Below are 20,785 nucleotides of genomic sequence, written 5' to 3' on the forward strand. Positions count from 1 at the left end.
GGGGAAGCTATTCAAAGCGCATATTTGGACACAGCATATGCCAGCAATTAAGTGGATATGTTTCACACCTGCATGTGGACATATTAACGACTCATTTTTTCTATCTTTGCTGGGAATTAACTGGTGAGTAGGCTATTCGAGTTGTGTGGAAAATATATACCTTTCAATGTGTTTACTATAAGAACGAACGATCAGGCTGTGAGCGTCTGGAGCGATATGCATGAGAGCGTTTGTGTTTGCGCGGCAGTTCTGTAGAGCAGACAGTTGTGTTTTACAAGAGTCATTAGATAGTCTGCGAGATCGCTGAACATAACCATCCAAACGGTCTAGCAATAACGCAGTCTTAACACATTGGTGGACATGTGTAGCCTCTCCTGTCCTTGTCAAGTCGTTACATCGAGGCTTCGAGTATTACGCATTGTCATGACATCGCTTTCAGGGTGGTTACCTGACTGTTGCAGAAGAGCAACCTTGTCGGGGTATATAGGGTGTTGTTGGATATTGAAATAAAAATGTTAAATTTGATGATATTTTCATAAGTGCATGGATGAGAAGACTTTAGGCTATGTCTGTGTTTAGGCTATGACCGTCTGAAAAATAACGATATCGCGTGAGAGGTACAACGATAGAAGAAAATGCGCCCTCGCATCATTAGATGTAATACACATTTTTCAATTCTCAAAAGCCTTTTAGTGAATATATTTTGTGTACGTGCTCTTGAATATGTTACTAATCTGACATATCACAACTCATGTGTGTGTGTGAGTGAGTGACATCGGTGTGAAGAATGGGAGCCATGTATTACGTCACGATTTATTATGGACATAAAGCGAGCAAAGGGATTCTTGAAGATAAGAGAGGTTGTGTGTATACATCACGATAAAGACTTTTAGGCAACGGTATCTCTGAACGAAAGGTCAACACAATTCCCATTGGTTAATAAGTGCCGCCAAAAAGGACTCTTATTAATTGAACGTTAAGTTGTGCACGCATTTCTTTCATTATATTTTCAAGTAGCCTAAGCAAAGGGGCAAGTGCGTGCACGCTATTCACTTGGACCAATATAGGCCTGTTTTATGCCTGTTTTATAATGATGTATCAATAGAGGTAAGAAGGTCACAATGACGAACCTGTATAAAAGTGTATGATGTTGAATGCACCGTTGTTATTTTTATTTTTTCAGGCATCTGGAATGGAACTTAATTTGTCAAAGAATGTAATCTCGTGCGGAGATTCAGGTACGCACGCTTCACTACTTCTTTCAGACTTTGGTAACAATTTACTGGTCAAACGTGGTTTATTATGCATTCATAAAGACTTGCTAAAGGCTAAAAGAATGCATTGTCAATGCACAAGCAGATTATAAACGAACACGGTGTTGAGAACGTATGCCTAGTTTTTATTTATTTTTATGCGCCATTGACAGCTTATAAATGCATAATCAAGCCTTTATTATGCCCACAGGCTACATATTATATTTGTGTACGCTTCTTGCATCTTAATAGTTCATGCTTCGTTATGAAGGATTTGTTGTTTGCTTTGATTTACCTTATTACGCAAAAATATAGACTACTTTTATTGTTTGTCTAACCGTGGCTTAAATAAACTTGTTGAAACTATGTTGGGATAACAACATAAAAAAATAACAACGTTTAGAGATCTAGGATCCTTAATTGGTTTCTGTCGTGTATGTGTAATAAGGCGGTGAATGTGAAAAACGAATACCCTTTACTGATATTCCATATAAAAGGTTATTTGACACAGACCTTTAACCTGTAGGCTATGCAAACCACACGAATACATTCAAACAGGAATTTTTGCTCATTTATGATCATTATATCCCATACCTAGTCTGTCCAATCTATAAGGTAACGCTGATCCTGGAATTGAATTAACGATGTCGTTTGCATTTACGCAATCAACGGGTTAGGCTATATTTTATAAAGATATTGATATTGTAGCCTATACTGATGAGGACTGTTGAAGTGGAGGGTAAATAATGATCTAACCTCAGTCTACCGCAGGGTAGCCTAGTGGTTAGAGCGTTGGACTAGTAACGAGAAGGTTGCAAGTTCAAACCCCCGAGCTGACAAAGTACAAATCTGTCGTTCTGCCCCTGAACAGGCAGTTAACCCACTGTTCCTAGTCCGTCATCCGAATTTGTTCTTAACTGACTTGCCTGGTTAAATAAAGGTAAAAATACAAATAAAAAGATATTGTGAACCAATATGGTACAAAGTAGCCTAATATTCATTAATTTTAATATCCATTCGTGAGTGAAATGATAGAGACATTTGGACTGAAACACTTGTTCAGATGTCAGGGTGGTTATCGGGAACTGGTCACGCAGGCCTTTGACCAAGTTTCCACTGTAGATGGCCAAGATATGACGATCACTAAAGTAATAATGTCATTATATCCGTACCTTTTCCAATGACGCAGCCTGTCCAATTACATTCAAACCCCATTTATTTATTCACTTTGAATAAGTTTGTTTTGGGTCCGACGAATAGAAGACGATAAAAACAACAACAAAAACACTAGGCCCTGCTTGAATTCCAGTTTTTTCTTGTTTTGTTTTGTTTGTGATGATTAACGACGGTCGTTGAGTTTATTTTCAGTCCTCCGAGAAAATAGGACTGTTTATCTTGCCTCTACCCTGTAACCCGTCTTGGTGAAGGAATTAAAAACTTCTGTAAACCATCCGTTACGCAAAGTGCCTTATATTTGAAAGCGCATTATCCGACCACGCCGAGCCAACAATGCCGCAGTCCAATATGAACGTTGAAGGACAAAATTGACATGATTGTCCCTCTTTCACCGTATATGCACGAGATCAGCAGATTAGCCCTATGACATAGATTGTCAAGGAGGTAACAGCACCAGTCCAGTCTCGCCTTTAACATACGAGCCAAAGCCCAAAGGGATGCTGACTACATCTCTGTTGGTCAGAGCATCTTAATTTGGTTGTGTGTAATTGCACGTACTGTAGGCCAATGTCGTCACCCCAAGAGCACTCTAATTGGGCTTTTTAGGTGCCCTCAAAACTATTACATAGTAGGAACCTACTACTTTAAGTAGTAGAGATTAGTTTGTCATTAGCTTACATGTCTTCATTCGCTGAGACGTTTGGTGTGGCAATGGTGTTTGCCCTTGATTTTAATGGTCCTATCTCAGTTCTTCACTATTACCAGGATCGAATCCTTTCCATCAACGTTCCAGTCAACTCCGGGGAGTTAAACATGTTTGGTTGGTATCTGGATTAGTTTAAATGCAGTTGACCAAGACACACAGCCAAGAGTGCATGAACCAATAAGGAAAGATCAGATGCAAAACCACTTCGTTGGTTTATATTATTCTAGCTTTTATAGAAGGAATGGGCAGGCCTGCAGACGTTATTTCGTGTAACAGCATGGCGTGCATTCAAGTGCTCCAGAAAACTCATTTTACAAAGCGGTTCAATAACATAAAAACAATATTACATTACTCTGGCGAGGAAACGGAACAAATGAATGAAAAAAAGAAAGTGATTGTTGAGAGGTTGCACAATTGCCTTCTGAAAGTCCCCGAAGGAAAGCTTTACAGTTCGACGGGATTCTCATGTCAAAAGGTAATGTCATACAATGACCTAAAGCGCTTAGCATTGGCGCCGGCGACATGGCTAGGAGACTAGAAGACTAGAAGCTACATACGCTACCTGGCCAAAGTCATTATAATACTGCATTGTTATTGGGACCGTTTGGAAGCGTGGCGAATAAAACAGGACTACCATCAGAGTTACTCATTATTATTATTTTTATTGACGATGGATGACAAAACGTTGAATCCGTAAAATCATTCACAAAATAAATCATGAATGCAGATATAGGCCTATGTTTTACGCCAATCCAGGTTGACACTGGGAGGCGCGCCTTGCCTCGTCTTCATTCCTTTACATTTACTCGACTATCAACTTAAATACTAGTTTGCATTGTTTTTGCATATTGTGTTGCTAACTAAAATGACAGGTGATTGATAATGGTGTTGATTTCCCAGTATTGTTTACTATTTCCTATGTATTGTAACGCTGCAGCAGTGACAGACATTTCGCTTAAAGGACAGACGAATATGTGCTGTTTATAGGCCAAGGCCAGGGATCATCAACTAGATTCAGCCGCGGGACGATTTTTTCTTGGGCGTTGTGGTCAGGGGACCGGAACATAATTACAAATAATTTGTAAACTGCAAATTGACCAAAATAAGCCAAAACGGATATAATATTTAACTAAAACAGAATCATGTCAAACATTGCTTATATTTTTATATGATCACAAACTGTATATCTCTCAATTATGAGTTGTAATACTTTGGAACAGACTTCCAGAATTTAAATAACTTGGAGCTGATTTGCTGGTGTTTTTAGAGTCTTTTATGGCCAAACATAAACACAAATACTTTGGGGGTCAAACAAGGGCCGCCAGTTGGTGAACCCTGACCTAGTCTATATAAAGGCTTTCTTAAAAATAAAAAAATAAAGAGTTATTTTTTATTTAAAATATATTGAACTGATTCACAGAAAATCCATTCAAGTGGCCGGGCTCGTGACTGTGTGATGTGACGTTTCATCTCAGTCATGTCTTACCAGCAGGCGCCGCTGATTTACAGTAGGCCTGTATGATTGTCCAAAATAGTCTCTAAACTCAAGCAACTCAACTCGATGCCATTATTTAGGCAATGTGTTTTTTTAATATCAAGTGACATAAGGCTAGCCTATCTGAATGCAAAATATCAATCGTTAGTTCCAACAAATGTAATAAAGTTAGAAACTGTCACGAGACGAATTTATGTGTAGAGGCCTATGGCCTAGTGTATGTGTACGCCATAGGCCACCGTTACGGTTGTACATTTAAAAAATCGGTCGAGTAAACGAGAATATTTCCAGTAAAAATGTTTATGCAAATATTTTAGTTTATTTACATTATTTTATATTATAATTTCATTTTGGGGGGGGCTTTAATCCGCTGAGAAATGGTCATTCAGTGTAGTAAAAGACCAAATAAAAGATTGATAGGGCTGCCATTTTTCACATTAACAGCTAAAAACAAATAATTGCTTAAGACATAGCTGTATAGTTGTATAGTTAGTATATGCAAGTTGTTATAAAACTATAAATAATAGTTAAATCAAAGTTTACAAAATTAAAGCCTCAAATAAATATAAAGGTCCTACACGCATATCATCATAATTTGTAGCCTACTTTATGCAGTCATTTCTCATGAGGTTGTAATTTTCATAGTTCAGATTATTTGTCTTATCTTTGAAAGGCTACACGTGAAGATGCCTGAATCAGTGCAGTGACACGCACGCGCGCGCGCGCACACGCACACACACACACACACACACACAAACACACCACTTCATTCTTTTGACACAGGGTCCACCTCACTTGCTTTTAATCCGTGATTGTTTAGAAGACGTGAAAAAAAGAGGTCATTAAAAGGGCCTCACCCATGAATTTATAGACTATTACGGTACATAGTACACTGCTGCTGCATTAAGCTTCTACCATATACATACTTACGTATAAATTAGGTACTTTCCAATATATATTTGGCCTTGAAAATAACATGGGCAGGTCTATATGCAATGTTTATTCAGCTCCGTTCATATCCGAGACATACATTGTGTGCGTGTGTATATAAGCGCACCCAGCTGTCGGGCAGTTCCATTGCGCTGGAGCATATTTCAAACATGTCTGAATAAAGGGCCCATTTTCTTCCAAACTTTCCAATGCAACTCGCTGTTGCCTCATGCGCTCCCCTGAGATAAATCCCCACGAAAAATCCTCTCCTGCAGTCAGATTGAATCCTCTTTGTGGGTGGGAGGGACTCCTTATTTCGGGGAGGTTTTAACGCAGAAGATGGGTGGGTCACATCCCTTGGTTCTGCTGCGAGCGCTTCCATTCGGTCACACCGGGCATATCCGCACTAGCGGAAACTGAAAGCATAACGCACTGTCACTGCTGCGAGGAAAAGTGGGTTTGTTTTTCCGGAGAATAAATTCTTGGAAATCTGTTTTTAAAGTTTTTTTTTTTGCAATGGCAAGTGTTTTGCTACGGATGGAAATCTAAGCATTCGTGTTGAAGATTGAGAAAGCTCGAATATACAGGATTGAATATTTATTTTTAATACGGCATCATTCTTTTCAAGGTGGAATGAATTTGGACAGAATTGCAGAGACCGTGAGACCCCCACCGACGCGCGACATGCAGGCTTCTACGCTTCACTTGCCGAGAACTTCGAACAACACTCGAGAAACGTTAGAGAACTCAAGCAGCGAGTCATCCGATACTGAAATAGCAGGTACATTTACGGTGCAATAACATTGCATTAGGCCTACCTACTATCATTATCGCTAGGTATAATTAAAACACGGCTTTTCTTGCTAAACATCCTACTTGTGTGCGTAAGGTTTTCGATAAAAGACACGTAGATATGTACCATGCAACGTGCCCAATGCGTTGAGTTTTGGACTAAAATACACAGACCATAGGCTATGTGAAACAGCAGTGTCCCACTGTTAAAACAAACTACGTTTTTATTTGTAAAAACGTGCAGGAAAAAGTTCAAATAGAATGTGAATTTTACCCAATATGTATGAATGGGAATTCTTCAGCGTCATATTAATAATTTCAGTATTCATTTCCGTAGACTTAAATGTCGTGTCTAAAACGCTTTGCTGAAGTGTTTGCCTATATCACCGCTATTAAAACATTATCGAGGATATTATCAAATAAATACTTTGTTAAAAAACACTTTCCATAGGATAACAAGAAATAGCCTACGGGTTGATGAGTTTTCAAATCGCATTCTTCCCGCTGCAGGATGGTGTGTCTTCATCACACCTCTTCATCAGCTGTACAGCTGTACATCGATAATGTTTTAATAGCGGTGATATAGGCAATTTCCGTAGAAAATATATATATATATATATATATATATATATATATATATATATATATATATATCTCATACTAAAGAGATATATAATCATACTAAAGAGATCACGAGACGTAGGCCTAAGGAGAATAGCTCTAGCCATTCAGCTATTAAAACATGGCGTTTTGTTTTGAACTGACCTCTCGTCTTAAAGTATTGCCCTTCTTACATCTAGCTATTTTCAAGGTATAAAAACAAAGGCGCTAACGTGTAAAGACAAGCATTGGCAAGATAATGGACGTTGGATAAGACTGGACAAACGTTGCAACAAAAGGGAATGTTGGTTTATGCAGGTAGAGGCCGATAAATGTTTAATAGCGCTTCTAAAATAATCAATATTGAACCAGGAGCAAATCCGTAAATGTTTGACGACCACGAGCACGTGATACTTATTGTGGTCTTTTTTTAATAGGCTTTTGAAACTGGTCATTTACTTTAGTGATTTATAGACACTTCAAACACTGCTAGGATTATCCTGCCAGGTATGGCCTGTTATGCGTTTGTGCTGCAGAACTAAACTGTTTTGTAGTTTGTACAAAATTGTACATGCGTTTTTTTTGGGCCTCTAAACTAATGAGTTGAGTTGGAATGAGATTGTACAGAACCACATGGGGGAGGGGCACCCTTCTATGTAAAAATGTAAGAAAGTCTGGCTCAGTATACGCTACATTACAATAACCATAATTTATAATTTTTTTGGGGGGGGGGTTCGCAGAAAAAGAGAGGATCATAGAACACAGAAGTGACGATGGCAACGCAGACGACCCGAAAAAGAAGAAAGCGAGGAGGCAGAGGACTCATTTCACCAGCCAGCAGCTGCAAGAGCTCGAAGCCACCTTCCAGAGGAATCGCTACCCGGACATGAGCACAAGAGAGGAGATAGCCGTGTGGACCAACCTCACCGAGGCCAGAGTCAGGGTAAGTCTCGAGACGCGGTGCGTAAAACGTGTGTAAAGTCTATTCAGAGGGAAACCATAAAGATGTGAATGAACGGATTCTACAGTGAAAACTTTTCAGTTGAAACTTGTTCGGGGTTTATTACTTTACTTCAAGCCTACACTCGAATATCACTTGGATGATTTCGTCGCAATAATTACCAATGATTACTAACGGTATGACGTGGAACTGACACCATAATTCTCCTCCCCCAAGCGTTTTAAAGTTGCTCATTGTAAATCCCCACTCAAACTAACTGGTTCTCCCACCAATTACATTTTCGATAACATCTTTCGGGGGTGACAAATGAACACAAATGTATCCACTTTTGGTGACTTTGCATCTACTATGTTTTAATAAGTATAGCCTGTAGCCTGCACCCCTATACTGCGCCAATTCATTTATACATATTTATTTCGGTAACAGTTTACTTACAGATATGATTAGTGCTGTAATGTGTATTGTTCGACGACACTCCACTGTAGACGTGTTACTCTAGAAACCTTTTACAGCAGAAACATGTTTAGTGAAGTGCAATGAGTAATGTCCATACTTACTCTACATATACACCGTTCCTTCGAGTATAATTGCAGTGGATCTATTGGAAACCCCTTTTAGCCAAATTCAACCCAAACCCCTATAACTCTGTTGTCTGTTCACACTGCTATGCTTTATCTTGGCCAGGTCGCAGTTGCAAATGAGAACTTGTTCTCAACTAGCCTACCTGGTTAAATAAAGGTAAAATAAAAAATAAACAAATCGGGTGTTTTTAATTGCAATATAGGCAAGAAACAAGATAGGCTTGAGTTTGTGTCCTAGGCTTACAATTAGGCATATGCATGTGTACATATGTACATGTGTCAATATTTTCAAGCCTACATATCCAAACGACAAAATGCACCCCCAGTTAGCAACAAGTAGACAGTATTTCAAAACCCAATAAGCGATGTTAATTTAAGTTTTTCGATGGCTAGAAGATCATATTACTATTATCCACAGCCTAATAGTTTTTAATTTTAATTTTATGAGGGTCACAAACTCTTATTGACCCCCAATTGCAGTCGATTATCATACTGTATCGTTGACTTTATTAGCCAACAGTACGGAATTACCCACACACTGAATAGACGCATAACATCATATGTTTTAATTAAATGGTCTTGCGAAAGGGCCGAGCAAAAAAACGTATTGATAATACAACTGTTGATAACAATGAATGTGATAATTCGACTAGTAGCATTAGTTAATATGCCTAAAATCTGGTTCATTTTGAGACATAGACCTACAGCTAAAAGACAATGACGAGAAGACGTTTCTAATTTATATACCCACCGATGTGTTCTAAACCTATGCCATCCAAAACGTTAACGTCTTTATAGACAATTTATCAGTAGCCTACAACCGTTTACCCCGGAACATAGCCGCGGCACCCCCAGAAAAACCGGGAAAAAAATCTATAAATATTTTTTTTAAATATATAATACACCGGATGTTTCCATGGTAAAGTATTTACGAGGTGTTTCTTATTAGACAAACTGAGCCAATTTTGTCAATATTGATATTCTAGGTTTTCCATCATTCATAGGCTCGATAGGCCTAGCTATACATTTTAAATCGGACTGTTATGGATTGTATTGTGCATGTGGCAAATAATAATACCAGTATTATTATCATTATATTAAATTAAATTATTGTTATAGATATGTTGAATACATCTTTTTTTTTCTCTTTGATATTTAGGTGTGGTTCAAAAATCGCAGGGCGAAATGGAGGAAGCGTGAACGCAACCAGCAAATGGACCTGTGCAAGAACAGCTACCTGCCCCAGTTCAGTGGCCTCATGCAGCCCTACGACGACATGTATCCCGCCTACACCTACAATAACTGGACGAACAAAGGACTGACACCGGCCCCTCTGTCCACAAAGAACTTCACCTTTTTCAACTCAATGAGCCCACTCACATCCCAGTCAATGTTCTCGGCTCCTAACTCCATCTCTTCTATGACTATGGCCGGAGGTATGGGCCACTCCGCTGTACCGGGGATGCCGACTGCGGGCCTGAACAACATCAGTAATCTTAACGGCATCGGCACCTCTACAATGAACTCAGCCATGTCCTCCTCCGCCTGTCCGTATGGACCTCCCGGTTCCCCTTACAGCGTATACAGAGACACATGTAACTCTAGCCTGGCGACTCTGAGACTGAAATCAAAACAGCATCCAACCTTTGGATACAGCGGGTTGCAAAGTCCCGGGTCTAGCCTTAACGCCTGCCAATACAACAGTTGACCGATCAGCCGCGATGAAAATAATTTGCCGACAGCTGTGGGTCTAGAAGGCCTACCTGCGAATGGGGCGAAAGACAACTAAACTGGATTAGTTGTAATCATTTTTTCAAATGGATTATGCGGGTTGTATGTGTTTACCATTGAACTTGCACAACAATTTAAATGTTTTTTTTTTTGATTTATAAAGTGATGAAGACGTGTTACATTGAACATAAGAAACAGACAAAGGAACATCTGTGTATTTTCGCTTGCTTGCTTTGAGGACTCAAAACAATTTAAAACGTGGCTTGTATACTCCTGGTCTTGGATTAGGAACAAAAAAAAAAGTGCAACAAAAAGGCGTATCCAGACTCGGTAGAAAAATAATTATATTGTACATAGCTTATATTGCTCATGTGTGCTTTACCGTCTTTGCAGGGGGTGCCACGGGCCCGGTTAAATGTGTCTTTTTTTTTTTTTAGCGTGAGTGTCATTTTATAGCCTGCTTTGTCTGGAGTATTTTAGCATTTTTACGTGCTGAAAATAGAAATCCCGCATGCTTTAACTTCAGTGCAACGTGTTTTGTACAAGTTGATAATTATGTGAGATAAAGCAAAGTCCATTATACTGTAAACAAAAGGTGATTGATGATCTGTTTGAATACAATAAAAGCAGATAGTAGTTTATTTCAGGTATCTATTTAATAAAAAGGGAAAAGGTATAAACGAACACAAACATTTTCCAAGTTTATGTAATAAAATGGGAGTTCGAAGTATTCTTTTTATTTCATCTTTATTTTGGCAGAGAGTCATGACTCATGCTTCTAAATAGCCAATACCGGCTTAGAATACATTATTTACAACTCAGACCAATCTTGACCAGTTAACATCCATATTCTGCCAGTCAATGAGCATTCCGACGATTGCCGTCTGTGCTTTTCGTTCGACTGGATATTTCACATTACAGATCTTATTATGTTGACAACGCGTTGTGGTTTGAATGATGTGGGCTGAACCACAGATGAGAAGCAGGCTACTGCAAGAGCATTTAGACCAGGCAACTCCTTTAAGTAATCAAACTCGCTATGATGAAAAGCTGAGACTTGCTACTGGCGAGCGACTTGGCAATTTCCCTCCATTCCAGCTTGGTTTCTTCATCACTTATTTTTGAGCCTAGGCTATTCGTTTTTAGACTTTTTTTCTTCTTCTTACTGTCAAGAAAATGCTGCAGCGGGGATATACACTCATACTGGTAGACCTACGAACTGGAATTGGATATTGTGACGCGAAATTCTCACAATATCCAATTCCAGCTCCTAAGCCCAACACACCTTTAATACAGGCCCCGAACAATAGCCAATTTAAACCGCATCACTGAATAACTGTGATAACGCGAATAATCAGCGAGATTTTACAACGACTATGAGTGTTTGAAGTTGTCAAAGCGTGATGGTTTTTCCTCTTGACAGTTATTAAGAGAGGGGATCAATACGATATCTCTAGGTTCACACCTTCAGCCAATCCCATATCTATAGTACTGACCCATTAGGATGATATTCACGCCGTACTATGCTGCAACTACAATGGCTATGTACTTTTAATGATTGATAATATGCCTTTTACAGGGGTCATTGCGTTTTAGTCTTTCTTCATTTAATAGGCTATATATATATATATATAAAGAATCAAATAACTTATGTAAAATATTATACAAATAAATCAAGATACATTAAATTACATATTGGCAGAGTTTGCTAAGGGCTGATCAAGTGTTTGACGATCAGATAACACCCACGGGCCTAACCCTTGACAAACGTTTTCCTAACTCAAAGCGTGTAAACCAAGCATTGATGTCAATGGGAGTTTCATACACCCGTGGCGATTAGGCTGGCTCTATCGTCATATGGTTACGTTGTTCATGACATCATAATAAATAAAAAAAAACAATCATATATTTTCCAATTAGCCCCCACCCCCTGTAAATCTTCAAACAGTTATGTATATACATACACGATAGCAATTACTGGTGTCTACTTCCCTCCGAACATATCTTACAGCAAGAGTGTCTAACTACTCCAAACAGCGCAAAATGCAATGACAGTCTGTACTTGTACCAAACAGGTTTGCAACTAGTGAGAAGATAGTTCATGACCCACGTATTGACTTGGAGAATGAATCATCCAGAACTCCATATAAAGTCCCCGTGTAACAGATGACGTGTTGTGCCTGTCTGTGGCTGTTCACCAGTAGACAGAGGGGTTACGTGGGCCTCCGGATTCTACAGATAGTAGCCTACCTCACAGTGGCCCCAAACCTGAGTACAGACATGACTATGTGGGCCATCTGGACTGGACTCTCCCTGCCTGGCTGACAGCCTCAAATGGAACCCATTCCCTACTTAGTGCACTTATTTAAACAGGGTCCTTGGGGCCTCTGGTCAAAAAAAGTTGTGCACTATCTAGGGAATAGAGTGCCATTTGGGATGGATCCTGGAGACATTTTGAAGACCATTCTCTGCCAACTCTATCCAATGGAATGGACATCACCATAGCCAACCCACAACAAAGACCTGACAGACAACTTTATAGAAACGTGCCAACATATGTCCTCTTTTTTTAATTTGAATACCAGTATGCAAATGAACAAGGATTTCAGCTCTCAGTAGTTCTCAGTCGGATCCCTGTTCCTGTACCTGTTGTTACGCCCTCATTTTGATTTTCCTCTCTCTCAGTGCTTTCTGTTCCATTTCAATCAAGTCTTCTTCCAGTAAGTCACTCAGAATCAGAACGGCCTCAGAGTACAGCTGCTGCAGCCTGCAAGGGGACGATCTTTTTTGTTATATATCTCTTCATCACACTTTAGTTACCTTACTTTTCATAACTATAGCCTCTATAATTACCCATAACTTAAAAGTCATTACAGTAGCTAGATAACACACGCGCACACACACACACACACACACACACACGTTTTCTTTACAAATGAGATATCACCCTTTCATAAGGCAGCCTTGTTATTCAATGCCTTAAAATCAACTGTGTTTTTGCTATAAAAGACATAAAACCGTGTGTGTAAAGATTTATGGTCTATAGTCATTTAGTTGCAGATTTCTTAGGATGTGGTTTGATGATTTGAACCTGAAACAAAATGACAACCAAAACAGTTGGTTGTTTGGATGGTAAAAACGTGTAGAAGACTGGGTGACGATAGTGCATGCTGTTACAAGCCCTACACCGACAAAAGTACTATAATCATGCACGTCCACAGAAAAAAAAACGTAGTAATTACCCAAATCATCATCTTTACGTCAAAAATATATTTTTTTTGGGGGGGGGGGACGAAGTTGACACGTGACATTCATTTAAGGATTATGGTACTAAGTCTACATCGTTAGGTAAAAAAAAAAATATATATATATATATGAGACTTCATTATGCAAAATTGACATCATTGGATGTATCCATTTCTTAAACGGGATATTCTAGAAAAACACAGCTTAGAAATGTTTCCGTAACATCCAGGTTTCTAGGATAAGACAACAAAAAAAACATCGTTCTGATTTGAAAAGTGCCTCCGGTCCATGTATTGAAAAAGAAAGTCAACAACAACAATTCAAACAGAGAGCTTTTAATGGACATGTAGAATGTTATTTCCGATCCCTCTATCTCCACTTCATGGCTGTCATAAACCTCTCTCTCAAACCCTATTCTCTTCCTACTTTGCACAAACACTCAATTGAGTAAAAAAAAAAAAAAAAAAAACACCTATCTGTCTTTATAACTCTCGTTTACAGTCTGTTTGCCCCTCACAGAAGAATCATGAACTCTTTATAGGAGAGTCTGTTTGGCTGTGACCCAGATAGGACTCTGATTGAGAGTGTGTGTGTGTGTTTGTGTGTGTGTGTGTGGTCTCTGAGACAGACATTTGGTGGTAAGCTAGCTCAGTTAACAATACATTTAGTGCTTGGTGTACTGTGTCCCAAATTCCTTCATGCACTATATAGGGAATAGGGTGCCATAGGGCTCTGGTCTATAGTAGTGCACTATATAGGGAATAGGGTGCCTACTTGTTCAGACTGTAGGGTGCTGTGGGGTGCCTACTTGTTCAGACTGGAGGGTGACTACTTGTTCAGACTGTAGGGTGCTGTGGGATGCCTACTTGTTCAGACTGGAGGGTGCTGTGGGATGCCTACTTGTTCAGACTGGAGGGTGCCTACTTGTTCAGACTGTAGGGTGTTGTAGGGTGCTGTAGGGTGCCTACTTGTTCAGACTGTAGGGTGTTGTAGGGTGCTGTAGGGTGCCTACTTGTTAAGATTGTAGGGTGCTGTAGGGTGCCTACTTGTTAAGACTGTAGGGAGCCTACTTGTTAAGACTATAGGGTGTTGTAGGGTGCCTACTTGTTAAGACTGTAGGGAGCCTACTTGTTAAGACTATAGGGTGTTGTAGGGTTCTGTGGGGTGCCTACTTGTTCAGATTGTAGGGTGCTGTAGGGTGCCTACTTGTTAAGACTATAGGGTGTTATAGGGTGCTGTGGGGTGCCTACTTGTTCAGACTAATGTGCTGTAGGGTGTTGTAGGGTGGCTACTTGTTAAGATTGTAGGGTCTTGTAGGGTGCCTACTTGTTAAGACTGTAGGGAGCCTACTTGTTAAGACCGTAGGGTGTTGTGGGGTGCCTACTTGTTCAGACCGTAAGGTGATGTAGGGTTCCTACTTGTTCAGACCGTAAGGTGCTGTAGGGCTCCTACTTGTTCAGACCGTAAGGTGCTGTAGGGTTCCTACTTGTTCAGACCGTAAGGTGCTGTAGGGTTCCTACTTGTTCAGACCGTAAGGTGCTGTAGGGTTCCTACTTGTTCAGACCGTAAGGTGCTGTAGGGTTCCTACTTGTTCAGACCGTAAGGTGCTGTAGGGTTTCTACTTGTTCAGACCGTAAGGTGCTGTAGGGTTCCTACTTGTTCAGACCGTAAGGTGCTGTAGGGTTCCTACTTGTTCAGACCGTAAGGTGCTGTAGGGTTCCTACTTGTTCAGACTGTAAGGTGCTGTAGGGTGCCAACTTGTTCAGACTGTAGGGTGTTGTGGGGTGCCTACTTGTTCAGACTGTAGGGTGTTGTGGGGTGCCTACTTGTTCAGACTAATGTGATGTAGGGTGTTGTAGGGTTCCTACTTGTTCAGACCATAAGGTGCTGTAGGTTTCCTACTTGTTCAGACTGTAAGGTGCTGTAGGGTTCCTACTTGTTCAGACTGTGGGGTGTTGTGGGGTGCCTACTTGTTCAGACTAATGTGATGTAGGGTGTTGTAGGGTTCCTACTTGTTCAGACCATAAGGTGCTGTAGGTTTCCTACTTGTTCAGACTGTAAGGTGCTGTAGGGTTCCTACTTGTTGACAGTGGTGTCCTGGTGATCCAGGGTGGTCAGGTAGATGTCTATGAAGGACATGCTGGTACACAGGTCCTCCATCACAGTGTAATCAGTGTGACGCAGAGACTTGTTGAACTGTTGCACTAGCTTGGTGAAGTTGCCTGTCTGTATGGAGGGAGGAGAGCAGATCGGGGTTCAAACGCTATTCGAAATCTTTAAAATAGCTTTAGCATTTCCTTTAGCCTGTGATTAATTATATTGGTTCCACTGCGCCAGGCAAGCTCAATGAAGCCCAGATTAAGTATTTGAAATGATTTCAAATTGTTTTTGAACCCAGGTCTGGAGAAGAGCGTGTTAAGTAGGTCATGTTTGGATGTCTGTCGCAAGTGTCATTCACAAAACAGCGTCAATCGCCACAAAATGGCTAGCGGTGTCAATCACCACAAAATGGCTAGCGGTGTCAATCACCACAAAATGGCTAGCGGTGTCAATCACCACAAAATGGCTAGCGGTGTCAATCACCACAAAATGGATGGCGGAGTCAATCACCACAAAATGGATGGCGGAGTCTATCATCAGGGTGAAAAAGTAAAGAATCAAGTCAACACCTGTTTGTGCATCGGTATCCCACAACGTAAACCAACCTTAGTCCTAAGTAACATTAGGGCATCCTGAGTGGCGCAGCGGTCTAATGCACTGCATCTCAGTGCTAGGGTATCGTCACTACAGACCCTGGTTCGATTCCAGGCTGTATCACAACCGGCTGTGATTGGGAGTCCCATAGGGCGGTGCACAATTGGCCATCGTTGTCCGGGTTAAGGTTTGGCCGAGGTAGGCCGTCATTGTAAATAAGAATTTGTTCTTAACTGACTTGCTTGGTTAAATATATATTTTTTAATAGTCTAACATAAACCTAACCTGCATGTCCCAAATACCACCCTATTCCCTATATAGTGCACTACTATAGCACCCTATTCCCTATATAGTGTACTACTATAGCTGCCTATTCCCTATATAGTGTACTACTATAGCACCCTATTCCCTATATAGTGCACTACTATAGCACCCTATTCCCTATATAGTGCACTACTATAGCACCCTATTCCCTATATAGTGCACTACTATAGCACCCTATTCCCTATATAGTGCACTCCTTTTGACCAAATTCCTATAGTACACAGTATAGGGAGGGGACACCTGGCTCTGGTGTGAGTGTCACCTGGCTCTGGATTAGATTCCTGATCTCGTTCTTCTGTCTCTGGATGATGGCGTGTTTCTTCTGGGTCAGCGAAGCCTCCCGTTCGCTTTGTACCTCATTCTCAAAACGCTTCGTTGCGTGCTGGAGAAAACACATGAAAAAGTATTGGATTCCTAGCTACGATTTGTACAACTGGTTTTCAAATCTATAAATGCAGAATTCCTAGTGTACTGTGTATTAAACCCGAAAAGTCGATTGAAAACACCTGTGCATCAAAAGTGAATAGTTCATACTAAGACCAAGACGTACGTGAATTACAACATTATTTGAAATATAAATTGCCTTTTGTTTTTTTTTGCATATAAAAACGGGTAGCTTTTCCCTTAAACCAGTTGCTAAAAGTCGTCCTCGGATCTTAGGAGCAGAGGCTAAGATCCGTATTTATTTTCTATTACCTTGTTATGTTTATTCAGAGATCCATTACTACCAGCACCGCCCCCCCCCCCCTCCACGCCACATGGTGGAGGACGGAAATAACACTCCACACATTATCACGCTATAGCAGCTCCCCAAAGGAAACCCAGAGGGCCTCCCGATCCATCCATCCCCTCACTCTGGATGTGTCCCAAACAGCACCCTATTCACACACACAAAGGTTTTCTTTATTTGTACTATTTTCTACATTGTAGAATAATGGTGAAGACATCAAAACTATGAAATAATAAAAATACAATGTAGAAAATAGTCAAAATAAAGAAAAACCCCTAGAATGAGTAGATGTGTCCAAACTTGACTGGTACTGTAGGTATATATGTACACAACGTATGAGGACCCCTTCCCATTTTTCCCATTTTGTTACAGCCTTGTTCTAAAATGGACTAAATATCAATTTTTCCTCATACAAACATATTTTTGCAAACGTATTCAAATAAACAGCAATACCTTATTTACTTAAGTATTCAGACCATTTGCTATGAGACTCGAAAATTTACCTCAGGTGGATCCTGTTTCCGTTGATCATCCTTGAGATGTTTTTACAACTTGATTGGAGTCCACCTGTGGTAAATTCAATTGAATGGACATGATTTGGAAAGGCACACATCTGTCTGTATAAAAAGGTCCCACAGTTGACAGTGCATGTCAGAGCAAAAACCAAGCTGTGAGGCTGATGGAAATGTCCGTAGAGCTCCGAGACAGGATTGGGTCAAGGCACAGATCTGGGGAAGGGTACCAAAAATATTCTACAGCATTGAAGGTCCCCAAGAACACAGTAGCCTCCATCATTGTGAAAAGGAAGAAGTTTGGAACCACCAAGACTCTTCCTAGAGCTTGCCGCCAGGCCAAACTGAGCAATCGGGGGAGAATGACCTTGTTCAGGGAGGTGACCAAGAACCCGATGGTCACTTAAAGAGCTCCTCTGTGGAGATGTGAGAAACTTCCAGAAAAACAACCATCTCCACAGCACTCCACCAATCAGGCCTTTATGGTAGAGTGGCAAGACGAAAGCCACTCCTCAGTAAAAGGCACATGACAGCCTGCTTGGAGTTTGCCAAAAGGCACCTAGATTCTCTTGTCTGATGCCAAGCTTCACATCTGGAGGAAACCTGGCACCATCCCTATGGTGAAGCATGGTGGTGGTGATGTTTTTCAGCAGGAAGGACTGGGAGACTAGTCAGGATTAAGGGAAAGATGAGCAAAGTACAGAGAGATCCTTGATGAAAGCCTGCTCCAGACCTCAGACTGGGGCGAAGGGTCACCTTCCAACAGGACAATGACTATAAGCACGCAGCAGAGACAACACAGGAGTGGCTTCGGGACAAGACTATGAATTTCCTTGAGTGGCCCAGCCAGAGCCCTGACTTGAACCCGATGGAGCATCTCTGGAGACCTGAAAACAGCTGTGCAGCGACACTCCCCATCCAACCTGACAAAGCTTGAGAGGATCTTCAGAGAAGAATGGGAGAAACTCCCTAAATACAGGGGCGCCAAGCTTGTAGCATCATACCCAAGACTCGAGGCTGTAATCGCTGCCAAAGGTGCTTCAACAAAGTACTGAGCAAAGGGTATGAATACTTACGTAAATATTTTGAATACATTTGCAAAAATGTCTGAAAACCTGTTTTAGCTTTGTCATTTTGGGGTATTGTGTGTAGATTGATGAAGGGGGGGGGGGGGGGGGGCTATTTAATCCATTTTAGAACAAGGCTGTAACATAAGATGTGGAAATATCGAGGGGTCTACATATTTTCCTAAAGCACTGTGTTTTTTTATTTAACAAGGAAAGTCAGTTCAGAACAAATTCTTATTTACAATGACGGCCTAACACCGGCCAAACCCAGACGACACTGGGCCAATTGTGCGCCGCCCTATAGGTCTCCCAATCACAGCCGGTTGTGATACAGCCTGGATGTGTGTGTGTGATATATATATATATATATATATATATATAGGCCCTGGTTGAAAAGTAGTGCAGTATAAAGGGAATAGGGGGCTGTTTGAGATGCAACCAGCAGCAATAAAAGAAGGTACTCACTCACTCACGCAGTGCTATGTGAACAAGTTATATCCCGAGGCCGCATTGATTGTAGCTGGGGACTTTCCAAATTTCCTCCTGAAATTCTATCAACACATCTCCTGTCCTACACGTGGAGAGCGTATGCTTGACAATTGTTACGCTCTCCTCCGGGATGGCTACAAGGCCCTCCCCCGCACTCCCTCTGGCAAATCAGATCACGGCTCCATCTTGCTCCTCTCCCCTCCTATAGGCAGAAACTTAAGCAGGAAGCACCAGTGGTAAGGACTGTTCAACGCTGATCTGACCAATCAGAATCTATGCTGCAAGACAGTTTTGATCACGCGGACTGGGAAAATGTTCCCGGGTCGCCTCTGAGAATAGTATAGTAGGACTCGGGTTCATCAGGAAGTGCATAGAGGATGTTGTTCCCTCTGATGGTTAGAACTTATCCAAACCAAAAACCCGTGGATAGATGGCAGCATTTGCACAAAACTTAAACCACATTTAAAACACGCAAGGTGACTGAGAACATGGACAAACAGACCAGCTATGACCTCCGTAAGGCAATCAAAGAGGCAAAACAACAACAGTACAGAGATGATTTGAGTCGCAATTCAACAGCTCAGACACGAGACCCATGTGCCTCCAGAATATCATAGATTATAAAGAGATAGCAAGCCAAGTCGCAGACACTGACGCCGCTCTCCTGGACAAGCTTAACACCTTCTCCCACTTTCGAGGAAAACAACACAAAGCCACCGACGTGTGCCCCCCATCGCTCACGAGGAATGTGTGCTCCCGATCTCCGTGGTTGACGTAAGACATTCAAGCTTGTTAACCCCTCGCAAGTCTGCCAACCCAGAAGGCATCCCAATTCGCATCCTCAGAGCATGTACAGACCAGCTGGCTGGATTACCAACAACGATGAGATTCCGGGAAAATAACCTCTCCCTCAGACGACAAGGCGCAACAGCACCTCTTCAACCTCAAGAGGCTGAAAAAATTTGGCTTGGCCCCTAAGAACCTCACAAACTTCTACAGATGCACCATCCTGTCGGGCTGTACCACCGCCTGGTACAACAACTGCACCACAGGGCTCTCCAGAGGGTGGTGCGGTCAGCCCAACACATCATCCAGTGCACACTGCCTGCCATTCAGGACATCTACAGCACCCAGTGTCACAGGAAGGTCAAGAAGATCATCAAGGACCTCAGCCACCCGAGCCACGGCCTGTTCACACCACTACCATCTAGAAGGTCATTAAGGACCTCAGCCACTCGAGCCATGGCCTGTTCACACCGCTACCATCTAGAAGGTCATTAAGGACCTCAGCCACCCGAGCCATGGCCTGTTCACACCGCTACCATCTAGAAGGTGGAGACAGTACAGGTGCATCCAAGCTGGGACCAGACTGATAGAATCTGTTTATCTCCAGGTCATCAGATTGTTAAACAGTCATCACTAGCTGGCCTCCGCCCAGTATCCTTTCCTGAACCTTAGACATTGTCACTAGTCAGATACCAGCCAATAATCTATCCTG

At 41.4% G+C, this 20,785-nt stretch overlaps 2 protein-coding genes across 4 annotated transcripts in view; one reads left to right on the forward strand and one right to left on the reverse strand.

The window, feature by feature from the left end:
• On the forward strand, positions 1-10,955 carry LOC109873448 (pituitary homeobox 1). 2 transcript variants are annotated; one of them, XM_020465096.2, is made up of 5 exons: positions 1-123; positions 1,184-1,238; positions 6,189-6,341; positions 7,693-7,895; positions 9,654-10,955. In XM_020465096.2, the coding sequence occupies exons 2-5, from the start codon at positions 1,193-1,195 to the stop codon at positions 10,200-10,202; spliced, it is 951 nt and encodes a 316-aa protein (XP_020320685.1). In that variant the 5' UTR covers positions 1-123; positions 1,184-1,192; the 3' UTR covers positions 10,203-10,955. The 2 variants fall into 2 exon arrangements, with proteins under 2 accessions (XP_020320685.1, XP_020320686.1); XM_020465097.2 differs by lacking the exon at positions 6,189-6,341 and having other exon boundaries at positions 14-123.
• The window catches only part of LOC109873447 (cation channel sperm-associated protein 3), a 19,506-nt gene continuing 9,676 nt past the window's right edge, over positions 10,956-20,785 (reverse strand). The window contains exons 6-8 of one of the 2 annotated variants that reach the window (XM_031808481.1): positions 16,752-16,871; positions 15,552-15,697; positions 11,943-12,992 (exon numbers count right to left, since the gene is read on the reverse strand). In XM_031808481.1, the coding sequence (XP_031664341.1) occupies positions 12,878-12,992; positions 15,552-15,697; positions 16,752-16,871 (381 nt within the window). In that variant the 3' untranslated portion in view covers positions 11,943-12,877. Of the gene's footprint in view, positions 12,993-15,551; positions 15,698-16,751; positions 16,872-20,785 lie in introns of both variants that reach the window. The other variant, XM_031808483.1, reaches the window with a different exon arrangement.

Source organism: Oncorhynchus kisutch, linkage group LG28 (genome assembly GCF_002021735.2).
Source record: "Oncorhynchus kisutch isolate 150728-3 linkage group LG28, Okis_V2, whole genome shotgun sequence".
NCBI lineage: Eukaryota > Metazoa > Chordata > Actinopteri > Salmoniformes > Salmonidae > Oncorhynchus > Oncorhynchus kisutch.